General features: G+C 50.1%; 1 protein-coding gene across 2 annotated transcripts; it reads left to right on the top strand.

The window, feature by feature from the left end:
• The first annotated feature begins 7,972 nt into the window (after positions 1-7,972).
• On the top strand, positions 7,973-13,905 carry Gatd1 (glutamine amidotransferase class 1 domain containing 1). Of its 2 annotated transcripts, NM_001107563.2 has the most exons (8): positions 8,034-8,126; positions 9,735-9,811; positions 10,857-10,962; positions 11,060-11,167; positions 11,906-12,000; positions 12,476-12,569; positions 12,759-12,870; positions 12,995-13,407. In NM_001107563.2, exons 1-8 carry the CDS (start codon positions 8,063-8,065, stop codon positions 12,999-13,001), a joined length of 663 nt encoding a protein of 220 aa, NP_001101033.1. In that variant the 5' UTR covers positions 8,034-8,062; the 3' UTR covers positions 13,002-13,407. The 2 variants fall into 2 exon arrangements, with proteins under 2 accessions (XP_017445740.2, NP_001101033.1); XM_017590251.3 differs by lacking the exon at positions 12,476-12,569 and having other exon boundaries at positions 7,973-8,126; positions 12,995-13,905.
• The last annotated feature ends 524 nt before the right edge of the window (positions 13,906-14,429 follow it).

Here is a 14,429-nt window from a genome sequence, read left to right as displayed (position 1 = left end):
GCAGTGCGTTCAAAGAAGTCAGTGCATGAGGGGCTAAGTGGTTCCCAGGACTGGTCACTTCTGGCCTGGAGCAGCCTGATCCTCATGAGGCTGGATTTTGCGTTTGTTTGGTTTGGTTTTTCCAGACAGGGTTTCCCTGTGTAGCCTTGGCTGGCCTGGAACTCTGCCTTCCTCTGCCTGCCAGGTGCTGGGATTAAAGGGGTGCCACCATTACCACCCACCCCCACCTGGGGGTGTTTTTCTCTCTGGTGATCTTAGACTGTGGATTAGGACAATGACTTCACTCTTGAACACAAAAGGTTAGACACACAGTCTTGGAATGATCCACTACGTTGACCTGAATTTATGAACAGAGGACCCACAGTGTAGGCAGAGAAATGAAGGCGGCGATGCCAGGCTTTGCTCGAGCACTGCTCACCATCAGTTACTTTTCTCCCTGCTGTGGCCAAGCGCCTGCCAGAAGCACCTCAGGGGTTTTCGGTGGCTCACGGTTCAAGGGTGCCGCCCACCATGGTGGGAGGCAGGAGTCAAGAACATGAGACAACTGCCCACACTGCACTCAGTCAGGATGCTGAGCTGTGCTCAGCTCCTTCTGTGCTTTTCAGGATCCCAGTCTACAGAATGGGACCCCCATGTTTAGTGTGGGTATCTCACATCTATTAACCTGGTCTAGAAACTCGCACATGTCCAGAGGCTTGCTTTCAGGGCGATTCTGAAACCTATCAATTAAAAGAGTAAAAAGTAGGGGGTTGGGGATTTAGCTCAGTGGTAGAGCGCTTGCCTAGGAAGCGCAAGGCCCTGGGTTCGGTCCCCAGCTCCGAAAAAAAGAACCAAAAAAAAAAAAAAAAAGAGTAAAAAGTAGCCTAGTGGTGGAAGTGCATGCCTTTAATCCCAGCACACCAGAGGCAGAAGTCAGATCTTTGAGTTCGAGACCAGTTTGGTCTACGAAGTAAGTTCTAGGACAGCCTGCCCTACACAGTGAAACCCTGTCTCAAAACAAAACAAAAAACAACAATAACAACAACAACAAAAAAAAAAACCCCTTGTGGGCCCAAGTGGAGAATGCTTTAAAAAAAAATTATGATGGTTGTGAGCCACCGTGTGGCTGCTGGGATTTGAACTCAGGACCTCTGGAAGAATAGTCAGCTCTTAACCCTGAGCCATCTCTCCAGCCCAGGAATGCTTTTTAGTTAAAACATTTCTTTTACACTTTAAAAATGTATTTCTTTTTTTTTTTTTTTTTTTTTGGTTCTTTTTTTCGGAGCTGGGGACCGAACCCAGGGCCTTGCGCTTCCTAGGCAAGCGCTCTACCACTGAGCTAAATCCCCAACCCCTAAAAATGTATTTCTAGTGTGTGTGTGTGTGTGTGTGTGTGTGTGTGTGTGTGTGTGTGTGTGTGTGTGTGTGTACACATGCAGATCAAGAACTTGTAGGAGTCCATTCTCTTCCGCCATCGTGTGGGATGGAACTCAGGTGGTCAGGCTTAGTGGTCTTTACTCACTGAGCCTTCTCACAGGCTTGGCAAAAGCAGCTCTAAGTACCTATTTTAAATCCGTGCCCCAGCAGGCTCACCAGCCCTGTGAGCCTGACCGTCAGCATTTGCCTCCTCTGAGCATCTGCACCAGCATAAAACCTGTCCATGTCTTGAGTCATGGACACACATGGGGTTCTTACAGGACAGTGTGGGGTGGGGACTTTGTGACACCACGTGTCACTTAGGAAACCACATCCTGGAGAGCCTCCTCAGTTTGACTGTGATCACTTCCCAGCCTTCCCTGAGAGGACCATCTTAGAACAGGAAGCCATGTTAGGCAGGTCTTAAACTTCAATTTCTACAACAGCAGAAAAAGGGCAGCCAATCAGTAACCGCCCGAACATCTAGCCAGGGGCTTACAACAGATACAGGAAAAGTCCCTACAAGGTAACCCTCTCTCTCTTGAGATATGAACCAATCAGAAGCGTACAAATACCCCATACCATAAGCTCGACCAAACTCCTGATGAAGGTGACCCAACCATACCTGGAAACTCCCTAACTGGCTTTAAAAGGGGGCTGTGAGCTTCCCTCGGGGCTGCCATTTTGCTTGGATGGTTGAGACACCCCTCCTCCCATGCCCATCTCCGTGCTGGTTGTTTCTGCAGAACAAACACTCTGTCTTTGCATACTATTCGAGACCAGCTTCTTCTTTCAGTCATTCTCAGACCCTTACGCACTTAGATGTAGATGGGGAGATGGGGAGGTAGGTAGGGAAAAAGAAGGGACAACTTTGCTCAGCTCCAAAAACTCAAGATCCCAGAAAAAAAGCCACACCTACATTAAAGGTTCTACAATGCAGGGCGAGAGAGACAGCTCAGGCTTAAGAGAACTGGCTGTTCTTCTGGAGGACCCTGATTCAATTTCTAGCATCTCCAGTCAGCTCACAACTTTCTGTAACTCCAGTGCCAGGAGAGAGGATTCCCTCATACAGACAGAACACCATGCACAAAATAAAAATAATTAAAAAAAAAAAAGGTTCTACAAGGCCTATTGAATGAGTGGAACCTGGTGATTAATGTGTAGAGTGGAAACATCCCAGATTCAGAGTCAAATTATCTTGGGCTATCTTTAGTTCCCTGTGTAGTTACTCATTGTCCACCTCTGTCTCTGACCTACCGTCCTTCTATCAGGAAGAACCTTTGGACTGCTTAACTCACATCTACCAACTCAAAGCTAAGAATGTTATCAGATAACATCTACAGCAGAGATTTCCTGGTTATCTACCCTCCCATCTGGCGCATCCTGATGTATCTGGCCAATGCCTCCATTTATGACTTTTTGTTTTATATCTACAGTTCATGAACCCACTTCTTCTACACTGGAACCCATTCAAGACAACCTGATTGGTGTTCCTGGACCATGGCCATTTATATTTGGTTTAGAACAAACATCTCTTACTCACTTTGAAGTGAAAGTCCTGTTTTGCGTCAGCAGACTTACCAAACTGTTTGGTTCAAAGTCTGGCTTCTGACAGTCCTAACAAGCCATCCCCAGTATGCCAGCTACAGAAGGAAGAGGAGAATAAGGATTAAGTAAATCCTTAAGAAAAAGTAAATGAGGGGGCTGGAGAGACGGCTCGGAGGTTAAGAGCACTGGCTGCTCTTCTAGAGGACCTGGTTTCAATTCCCAACACCCACATGTCAACTCACAACTGTCTGTAACTCCAGTTCCAGGGGACTCTGACACCCTCATACCAATGCACATCAAATAAAATTAAATCTTTTTTAAAAAAGTAAATGAATAAATTAATTAAAGAGATGCATAACTAACAAGTTATGGCTCTACACGGCTCCAGCCTATCCTACAAGGTGGTCTGACACACAGGAGCATCTGGAGTTCTAGGCTAGTCTAAGAAAAATGAGAATCGTTGGTGCGTTCTGGAGCGGCTCACAGTCCATGGCCATGCTCTCTGCATCCTAGAAATACGGAAGTTGGCTAGCTGCCCAGTCAGGCCTCAGTGACACAGGAGATAAAAGCAGAGCAGCCAGGCTTCTGCTGCAACTGAGGCAGATTAACCAGTCACTAACCTTTATGCTTGCTCCCATCTAATTGTTCTGAATCTCCTCAGTAGAGGCTCTGCCCTTTAACACCTGAGTCATATACTTTTTTTTTTTTTTTGGAGCTGGGGACCAAACCCAGGGCCTTGTGCTTGCTAGGCAAGCGCTCTACCTCTGAGCTAAATCCCCAACCCAACACCTGAGTCATGACAAGCGCTGTGACAAGGGCGCAGAAAAAGACTTTTAAGAGGCTCAGAGAGAACCAGCACTCACTCTGGGCTACACAGTAACTGAAAAAAAAAAAAAAAAAAAAAGGCTGGGTGGGGACATCTCTACCAGCGCCTAGACACCTACTTCCACCACCACCCGTGTTCTATCTGAGCTGTATCTAGGACCTCCAGCTCTCAGAGGTGAGAGCTCTCTTCAAGCTTCTCTTACTCTTTGGCCCGGAACAGAACCTTCTTTGCTTCTTCACAGTGACTGATTTTATGTATTGGCCTACAATTCCAAGAAGGAAAAAAAAACCACACACGGTGCAGTTGAATTTTCAGTGGGCAGACAAGGTGGCTCCCTGTCTCCAGACTAGAAAAAGCTATTCAGCAAGAGAGGGGCACACACCTCTGAGGTCTTCCTCCAGCCCCCTCCAGCCCCATGGATCTAGGGGTACCAGAGTGAAGCACCTAGACTTGCCCTCTGCCTACCCCTTCCCTGTTACAGGGACACTTTGTACCTAAGGCCACAGCGCCATCACCTGCCCACTTATTACGCAGTGTCTGGCTGGCCAGTTGTTTGAGCTCTGACATTGCAGGAGACCCACCTTAGGGCGAAGGAGCCTTCACAACCCCAGCCAGCCAGGCTGCCGGCTGCACTCTTCTTGCTTGGTACAGCTTTTCATGAGTTATGTTTAAGGCTCCAGACTTCACCCAGTCTACTTGGTCCAGGAGAAACCCTAAGCCCTAATGGGGAAAGGCTGCATCCGGGCCTTGAAGGTCACTTGAAGGCTGCCTCTCATCTCCAGGCAGGTCTTTACCCTCCACCATAAGTGTTTACATGGCAAGGATTGTCTGATTCCCCACCCCAAACCAAAAGGACCTCATGTCTCTGAACACTCAGTTCTCATATCCAAGGAACATGTGATCATCTGTCATTGAACAAACAGAGGGACACTCAGTGACCTCACTAAGGCAGTGCTGAGCAGATGCTGCAGCCAGTGCCCCAGGTTTTAATAAGGTTGTGAGTTTGACAGAAAGAAGCTCCTAGATGTGTATATCTGGCCCGGAAAAGGCCCAGGCCTGCTCTGAAACAGGAGGCACAGAGGCAGCAGGAGTGACAGGCCTTGTAGCACAGGTCAGTCCAGCAGGGCAGAAGCCTCCTAGGACTCTCACCTACCCTTACATTCCAGTAGAAGCAGGTTCTAGACATGGAAGAGAAGTGCCTGCCTTGTTTTCTTTCCTTTTCTCAGCAGGTTCTCTGTAGTTTTGGCTGTTCTAGAGCTCACTATATAGCTCAGACTGGCTTCATGGAGATCCCCCTGCTTCTGCCTCCCAAGTGCTGGGATTGAAGGCTTGCACCACTATTGCCTTGCTTGAGTGCATTAAAAAAAATTATTTATCTATTATAAGTACACTGTAGCTGTTTTTAGACACACCAGAAGAGGTAATCAGATCTCATTACAGATGGTTGTGAGCCACCATGTGGTTGCTGGGAATTGAACTCAGGACCTCTGGAAGAGCAGTCGATGCCCTTAACCACTGAGCCATCTCTCCAGCCCCTGAGTGCCTCTTTCTTAATGCCCAACTTACCATCAATATCAAGAGTTCCAGACTGCTGGGGTTGGGGATTTAGCTCAGTGGTAGAGCGCTTGCCTAGCAAGCACAAGGCCCTGGGTTCGGTCCCCAGCTCCGAAAAAAAGAAAAAGAAAAACAAAGAGTTCCAGACTGCTAAACACAAGCTGACCCTATATATGTTGTCCTCGCCCCTCTTACACCTTCAACACATGGGCACTTGCTGATAGACCTGATGCCCAAGCGCAATCCATCTAGGGCTCAGGTGTATAAGTCTCACAATCAGAACCCAGTCTCCATGAAGGAGACTGAGAGAATGCTCCAGAGGGCAGGATGTGGCACTGAGCCTCCCTCTTGATGGGTCATGGGTCTTGCACAGAGACATCTCAGAGACCTCCAGTGCTCTGCCTCAAGTGGCAAAACCAGCCCGTTAATCCCCATAGTGGCCCTGATCTTGTCCAGGTGTCCAGGCCCAGATGTCAGCCCTGAAGGATGGGGTGGAAGGGCAGAGCCCAGTCACTGTAGCAGGAAGTGCCTGGGAGCCAATGTACCTCAGTCCATCTACCTGAGCACAGGGGATCCGGGACGTTACTCAGCAACAGGCAATTTGGCAGGTAATGCTACACTAGGGCCTGACCCAAGAAATGTGCTAAGACCTCGAATCCTTCTCACTGATCACAGGAGACAAAGGGAAGATGGCCTAGGGATGTCAGATCCAGAGCATGGCTTCTGGCCAACCACTGTCTGTCTGTTACATCTGCCTATTTAGTCCTGAATGCTGAACTCCACGTGGGTCCAGAGCATTCTCACAGGCTTCACTGGAAACCAGACAGACATTCTGCTCACTCATGAGCGTGCTACTCTGGACACAGGCCATAGAATTACTTAGGCACTTCCCCCAGCTATGTGACTCACCTGTCAGACAAGGTACACACCGTAGCTAAAGCTGGCGTCTTTAATCCTAATGCTCACAGTGCGATCTCTGTCAGAGCCAGCCTGATCTATAGAGTGAGTACCAGGACAGCCAGCGCTACACATAGAAGCCCTGTCTCAGAAAAGACAAACAAACAAAAGCAAACGAAGGTCTCTAGTTCCTGCCCTGACTCCCCTCAGGATTAGAACCTGTTTAAGAAATATTAAATATCGGGGTTGGGGATTTAGCTCAGTGGTAGAGCGCTTGCCTAGCAAGCGCAAGGCGCTGGGTTCGGTACCCAGCTCCGAAAAAAAGAAAAAAAAAAAGAAATATTAAATATCAGTCTTTTTGTTTTTTTCTAAAGACAGGGTTTCTCCAGGTAGCCCTGGCTACCCTGGAACTCCCTTTGTAGACCAGGCTGGCCTTGAACTCAGAGATCCACCTGCCCTGTCTCGAAGTGCTGGGATTAAAGTTGTGGGCTACCACGCCAAACTGATACTAGTCTTTTCTATCAAAGACTATAAAGCTTGTGTTTAGAATGAAGAATTCAAATATTTTTATCTCCCTCACCTTGTCAGACATTTATGCAAATGTTTAATCCTCCCCACCTAGTAAAAGCTGTTTTCCCAAAGGTCCATTTCTCTACACTAAGACTTTGATCGCCTGGAACAGGGACCCTCCTTCAGTCAAGCACTGCTTTCCCCTCCTCCACTTCTTGTAAGTAGCTTCTTTTCAGACTAGTCAGCCACACCTGAGCTGAAATAAAATCAAACACACTTCCTGTCCTGGTGTACTGTTCACTCTTTCTTCCAATATACTCTCTTCCTCAAGAGTAAAAATTGCCCTGCCCAGACATTTCCCTGGAATGGTGGTCTCTTTACAAAACTTGTATCTAACACCTGCACGTTGAATTAAATATACTTTCCTCCTCAAGACTCAAGCCTACTGCTGGCGCTGCCATTTCTGGTGCCTTAATGTTACTTTAAAGGTAGAACTGTGTGAGTATGCGGACTCTAGACAATCTGACCCCTTCAATTTCTGGGCTTCATGTCAACAGATGGGGGTTTAATAAGGACTACTGGTCTGCGAATCTTCCGACTTCACCACTCAGAAGGCTCCAGGTTCCGTTTTCTAGACCCCAGCAGAAGTCCCACAGTCATGCAGTACGACGTAAATAACTGTAGCTATAGGTTGGCCTCCCCAAACAATCTGATCTTTTCCTTAGGATACTCAACATCAAACCCCTGCGGCGTCCACAGTTCAGGAAGTGACATTCCATCCTCTCTAGAGGACCCAGGTAGGTATCTTTAGTCCCAAACCCGCAGAAGAAGACCCGCCCACATGCGACCCAACTCGGTGCCCCTCACCCTGTCCGCCCGACTGGTCTTCGCTCCCTGACACACTTAGCCGGGCTCAACTTGCTGGCAAAGGCCCAAGGCGTAGTAGCCCTGTGGCAGACTCTCAGGAACCTGTGCCGGCCCGCTGCGCTCAAAAGAGATGTGCCCTAGGGCCACAAGTCTGTACCAGTGGCCACCAATCGAGCAACCATAACTCAGGGACCCGTAGTGTATCCGGCCCCCGCCTCCAAACTCCGCCCCCTCCCCATCCCCGCCCCATCGCCGCCCCTCGCACGCCTGCGACCAATCCACTACGCCTTGCGCACGCGCAAGCTGCCCACATCTTCAAGCAAGTTCCGCGTCGTTTCCCTAACCCCACCTTGCATCCTGCCGGCGAGCCCCGCCCTTTGTGTCTCACGCATGCGCATTTCACTCCCTGAAGGCGAGCCCTGCCCCACTCCGTCTCTCGCGCAAATATCAGCCTGGGTTGTAGCCATGGCGTCGGAGAGGCTGCCAAGCAGGCCTGCCTGTCTCCTGGTGGCCAGCGGCGCTTCCGAAGGTGAGGCGCGCGGGGCAGCTGTGTGGCTCAGTGGCCTACAGTCCTGACTCAGGACCAATGTTTGTGCTTGTGGAGTTGGGATTCTGGGACCCTGCACCTGTTTTTATGGCGCAGGCCTACTATGTTGACTGCTCAGGCAGACAGGGATGGACGTCGGCTGCAGAGATGACCCTGCCCCCGGATCAGCCGCAGGGGCTTGGTACCCTGCCTATGGTTTCTCCGTCTTTGCCTCCCCAGTCTTGGGTTTATCTTCGTGCACCTCCAGGTTTCTCGAAAGGGATTGCTCGAAAGAGCTGTACAGAAGGGTGCCTCACACAGAAGGGGTCTTTTGGCTTCACATGGGTTCCAAATACCCGATGTGTGGGGTGCTGGGCAGATGATTACTTCTCGGGTCCTTAGGGAACCGATTGGCCCAAGATAGTCACTACGGGGAAGTGGAGCCACGGCCCACGGCCCAGGGTTTCCCTCTCGAATCATATAGACCTCTTCAGGTGGGTGTGAGCCTGAGGGTACCTTGGGTGCTGGACCGATGAACTAACTTCTGGGTTCCACAGTGAAGCTTCCCAGGTGGAGATGGGAGGGGCCTGAGGGTGCTGCTCCTCACTGGAACAGAGGGTTAAGAGAATCTGCAGCCGCTCTAGGTAGGCCTTACTTGAGAGAGTTGGAAAGTGAGGGATTGAGGAACTGGTGGGAATAATCCGTAGTCAGTTACTAAAAATTGTCTTCAATCCCAGCACTCAGGAGGCAGAGGCAGATAGATCTCGTTTGAGGCAAGTTCCAGGCGAGCGGAACTACACAGTGAGGGCCTGACTCAAAATCTAAACCAAAACAAAATCTACAAGCCAAAAGCCTAGCATAGGAGTTGGAGGCAGGAGGATAAAGAGAGTGATGGCTACATGAGATGCTGTCTTTCAAAAAGCGCTAGGATCAAAAGTGTGCACCACCACACCTGGAGTCTGGAGTCTTTTGAATTAGGCAAGCATTGTTCCTTTTTCAAGGGCAGAAGAGGGCTGAGAATAGCATGGTGGGGGCAGAACCTTAGGTGTCCTGGGTATGAGGAGTGCTCCAGACAACACTCACCTCTCCTGCTGCGTTTACCTCATGACATGTTTGCTGCTGCCCTTCTCAGGTTATGGGGACCTTGGATCCTGGTGGATCTGTAAGGGATGTGCCAGATGTTCACCTTTGGAAGTACCCATAGTGGCAAAGGGTAGGATGCGGCCAAGGCTGTAGTGGTGTTGGTAGATAGTTAAAGTGAGCTGGGGGCCTGAGCTATTAGATCAAGCGAAGAGCCTGTTCTGGGTGTCTTCAGAACCACTGGAGCACCTGCAGGTCTTTCAGGGGCCAGTGACCAAAGCTGGGTAAAATAATGCTGTGTGTGGACCTCCGAGCAAGTGCTCTCAGTTACGTATTACTGAACCTGAAGGGCTGCTGTCCTGCACTCCCCCAGGGTGTAAGTCCTGGGGGGTGGGGGTTACAGTGGACTACCCCTAAAGCTGGCTCTGGGACCAGGACAACCCCCCAGGAGCATTGGAGCAGTCTCTGAGAAATAGAGTTGGGCCAGCCGGCCCAATCATGCCCTTTGCTTTCTGGAATCCTCTCTTGCAGGTGTGTCAGCCCAGTCCTTCGTCCACTGTTTCACACTGGCCAGTGCTGCCTTCAACCTACAGGTGGCCACCCCGGGGGTGAGTAGTCACCCTTCTCCAGAGAACCCTGAGATGGTCTCCTTTCCTGGGTTGAGGCTAGGACAGTGTTGATAAGACAGGAGGGAGCTACCTCCAGGCAGGGGGATCTACTGTGGGCATCCGTAAGTCACCATCCCAGGTCCCTGGACTCTGACTAACTGTGTTCAGGGAGGTTTGGTTTTGTTTTGTTTTGTTTTGTTTTCATTGTGGCTTGCACTTTTGCAGGCCACCTTTAAGTGGAAGATAAGGCTTGGCCCTAGTGTGCAGGTCCTGCACTTTTGCTCCTAATAGGAAAGATTCTTGATTCTTGTACTATGGCCCTGGAAACCTGATATAAACGGGTCACAGCAAGTGTGTATTGTATATTTGTGACTTTGAGTGTTTTGAAATCAGGAGTTGGGTGGGACAGTTGCTACTACTTTATAAGTAGGAGACTGGGGACCATGGGGGAACAGGGTGTGGAAAGACCTCAGCATTGAGTAGCACTGGGCTCCACACATGGGGGTTTGGCTTTCTGGGTCTTTTTTGTTCTTGATCTTTCTCTCTCCATAACCACTGGAGGCTTCCTGCGTGAGCCAGCCAGTAAAAGGGCTGTTTGGGTGTTTGTGCCTCAGGGGCTTTTTTTTTTTTTTTTTTTTTTTTTTTTTTTGGTTCTTTTTTTCCCGGAGCTGAGGACCGAACCCAGGGCCTTGTGGCTTCCTAGGCAAGCGCTCTACCACTGAGCTAAATCCCCAACCCCAGGGGCTGTTATTATTATTATTATTATTTTTTTTTTTTTGGTTCTTTTTTTCGGAGCTGGGGACCGAACCCAGGGCCTTGCGCTTCCTAGGCAAGCGCTCTACCACTGAGCTAAATCCCCAACCCCTATTTTTTTTTTTTTTTTTGGTTCTTTTTTTCGGAGCTGGGGACCGAACCCAGGGCCTTGCGCTTCCTGAGCTAAATCCCCAGCCACCCCCCCAACCCCTATTTTTAAGTCTCTTAGCCTCTCTGCGTTCTCTGTCATCCAAATGTGGGGATGATCCCAGTGCTGACCCTGCTTCTATAGGGAAAGGCCATGGACTTTGTGGATGTGACAGAGAACAATGCACGTTGGGTACAAGACTTCCGCCTCAAGGCATATGCCAGCCCTGCTAAACTTGAGTCCATTGACGGTAGGTTGGAAGCATGGTCTGTGGTAGCTCCTAGACAGTGGGTCCCTACGAGGCCTCTGTGTCCTGGCCGCGCCCTCATTTGACCTGTGTTCCCCAGGTGCCCGGTACCATGCCCTGCTGATTCCCAGCTGTCCTGGCGCCCTGACTGACCTCGCCAGCAGTGGGTCCCTGGCTCGAATACTGCAGCACTTCCACTCTGAGAGCAGTGAGTGACAAGAACATGCACAACACCTGGGTGGGAAGTAGGGTGTGACCAAAACAGTGGGTGACAGGGGCTAGACTGTAAGCTTGGAAGGGAGATGTGGAGTGGGTACTGGTACAGGGTTTAGTGTTCAGGACTAAGCATGTCTGGGGATGTCATCAGCCCATCAGATGGGAGTGGAGATCTGCAGTGACTCTGAGCTGCACACAGATGGGTCTGCCCTGTGATCATGTGCACAACAGAGGGATCTCGCTAAACATATTGTGCGTACTGTCAGTCTGTGTGCTGAGGGCCTTTTTATGCTGAGACCATGGTAGGCTAGTCAGGATGCTGTCTGGATTCCTGGTGGCAATGGACAACATCTGTTTTGATAAGCACAGCTGTAGGCTGGGACAGGATGCTTATCAGAGACTAGCATGCAGACAGACTCTACATAGTGTCCTTTGTTGGTGAGAGCTGGTCTTCTAGGCTGAGACAGGCAGCAATTGTTCCCAGCTACCTCAGTCATGGGAATGCACTGGCCATTAACTTGCCTATGGAGAAGAACCAGGGTAGCCCCAGTGGCTTTTGCAGTTTGAAGCAGTGGCCAGTACACAGACTGGGAGTTTGCACATGTCTTAAAGCTGAGGCACTATGGGCTCTAGGCTCGTCTTGAAACAGCCACCTTGGATGAGAGGACACTTGGGAGGGGATCCCACCCAGGATAGCATACAGCGCCTTAGAATATTTTGCTGCTTTTAGAACCCATCTGTGCCATTGGCCATGGTGTTGCTGCCCTGTGCTGTGCTACCAATGAAGATAGGTCCTGGGTGTTCCAGGGCTACAGTCTGACAGGGGTGAGTACCTCGTGGACAACCAGTATCCCATTCATGTTGTTTCCTTACCCCTACCTGAACCAGGAGGAGATTCCTACAGGCACTATGACCTGTCATTCCCTATGCTGCTAGAACAGTTCTCTCCTTGCCTGGGTGATATGTGCTAAGTGTAAGAGGGCAAGCACATTCTGGAACCCTCTGGGGTGAGCCTCAGTCCCTTACCTGGACATCATGGGACCCACCAAGGGAATCCTTCCAGAGGATACCAGCCCATCTCATTTTGGTCACATATGCCTTGAGAGCCAGGCACTCTAAGCCATTGTGCCTTAGTTCCCTAAAGGTGACTGAGTTTTGCATTTGCCTCTATTTCCCCATGTGGTAGCTAAGGCTGTTGCTTTAATTTGACTGCCTGGTCCCTGGGGTTGGTCCTTGGAACAATAGGGTACCGAACCAAGTAGAGCCACTAGCTGGTCTGACTCAGGCCCTGCCCTTGCAGCCTTCTGTGTATGAGCTCATCAGGGCACCTGGCTTTGCCCGCCTATCATTGATCGTTGAGGACTTTGTGAAGGACTCTGGGGCTGGCTTCAGTGGTGAGTCCAAGTTGGTTCCCCTTCACTTAGATGGGTAAGGCTACCTGCTGTGTCCTGGGTGCCCGTGTCCAGTGGTTCACCCAGGCAGACACTTTCCTACTGATCCCTGGTGTTCACAGCTCCTTAATGGGTTGGGAGTGAGACTGGGCCTGGTCCTTGTGTGCCTAAGGCTTGTGCCTTTTGCCTTAGCCAGTGAGCCCGATGCCGTGCATGTGGTGCTGGATCGCCATCTGGTCACTGGCCAGAATGCCAACTCCACTGTTCCCGCTGTTCAGAACCTGCTCTTCCTCTGCGGCGGCCGGTGAGGTTCCTGGGTGAGGTTTGGGTGGATTACTGCTTTGTGACTGGCTGCCCCTGCTGGACAGTTTTGTCTGTGACATTGCCTGCTGGTTCTGAGCCTCGAACATGTATTTATTACTCTGTAGGAAGTAAGCTTGGATGCTGTCCTGGTGGTCTAGAGACAAGGACTGAACTCACTGTGGCCTCTTCTTCTGATCCTTACTCGATGGGACACAGCCTCCGTTGGGGCCTTGTGGAATGCTGGAGGCCTCCAGGAATTATACCTGCAGTGTCAGCTCTCATGTAGACTAGACACCTTTCCTCTGTTCCCAGCACAGTGTCCTGGCTGGCCAGGCAGTCCCTCAGAGCTTCAGATTGAACACGCCAAGAAGAATCGTCCATGGGCTGCAGTCAGCTATGCCGTCTTAGGATGGGGTGTTGCTCCTCCGTGGCCTTTTGGCTGTTTCTATCCCGTTAGCTGTTCCTGGGCACCATGGACAGGACCACAGGCCAGAGCTTTGAATTCTCATCTTTCCTTTTTTTTTTTTTTTCTTTTTTTCGGAGCTGGGGACCAAACCCAGGGCCTTGTGCTTGCTAGGCAAGCGCTCTACCACTGAGCTAAATCCCCAACCCCATCTTTCCTTTTTTAAACTTGTTTATTTTTTATATTTTCTATGCAATGGTGTTTTGCCTGAACATGTGTCTTTATGAGGGTATCTGGTCCCATAAAATTAGAATTACAGACAATTGTAAACTGCCATCTAGGTTCTGGGAATTGAACCCAGTCCTCTTACACCATTGAGCCGCCATTTCTCTAGCTCCCCACTGGCTTTTTTTTTTTTTGGCGCGCGCGCGCGCGCGCGTGTGTGTGTGTGTGTGTGTGTGTGTGTGTGTGTGTGTGTGTGTGTGTGTGTGTGTGTGTGTGTGTATGAGAGAGAGAGAGGGGGGGGGGGGGCAGGGTTTCTCTAGCCTTGTATTGTAGACCAGGCTGGCCTGGAACTCAGAGATCTACCTGCCTCTGTCTACTATAGGCTTCAATTAAAGGCATGTACTGTCACCTGGCTATGAACTCATCTTTTTAGAGTGAACAGTTCTTATTATCCTATCCCTATAGCGGCAGAATTCTTGCTTAAGAAGTCTGCCCTTGTTTAACTATTGCTGGCCTGTGGTTTTGAATGTAATAGAGGTGTCAGCTCAGCCTGGCATAGTCCTGGGCCCTTGAAGTAGACACAGTGATATCAACCTGCTCCATTGGCATAGAAAAAATGTTAAGTGTCACACCTTGAAATCCTTAAACTGCTGTTACCTTACAGTCTGTCCAATGACCTCTGGCTCCCAGAAGCCTCAGCCCAAGTATTCCTAGAAGGAATGGCCACAGATGGGCTAAAGCCATATGGAGCAGGGGTAGCCATGAATCCTTCTCCCAGACCTCGGACAGGCTTTTGCTGAGAACTGATGTGGCCATGTGACCATCCCCCTCCTGGACATGGCTGTTTGCTGTCAATCCTGGGGCGCCTGGCCTGGCCTGTAGCCTCTGGTGGCAGCCTTCTAGCTCTAGAATAGACCCAAGTAACCTGAACC

This window comes from Rattus norvegicus, chromosome 1 (genome assembly GCF_036323735.1).
Source record: "Rattus norvegicus strain BN/NHsdMcwi chromosome 1, GRCr8, whole genome shotgun sequence".
In the NCBI taxonomy this organism is placed as follows: domain Eukaryota; kingdom Metazoa; phylum Chordata; class Mammalia; order Rodentia; family Muridae; genus Rattus; species Rattus norvegicus.
The sequence above is the reverse complement of the archived record's forward strand: the minus strand, read 5'-3'. Positions and strand labels throughout refer to the sequence as shown.

What these genes read in the sequence shown, in the direction of transcription:
- Gatd1 (XM_017590251.3), top strand. Translation starts at nt 7,988, where the DNA reads ATGCGCATTTCACTCCCTGAAGGCGAGCCCTGCCCCACTCCGTCTCTC. An exon ending in TACAGGTGGCCACCCCGGGG is followed by an intron (nt 9,812 to 10,856) that starts GTGAGTAGTCAC and finishes CTGCTTCTATAG; the next exon opens with GGAAAGGCCATGGACTTTGT. An exon ending in TAAACTTGAGTCCATTGACG is followed by an intron (nt 10,963 to 11,059) that starts GTAGGTTGGAAG and finishes TGTGTTCCCCAG; the next exon opens with GTGCCCGGTACCATGCCCTG.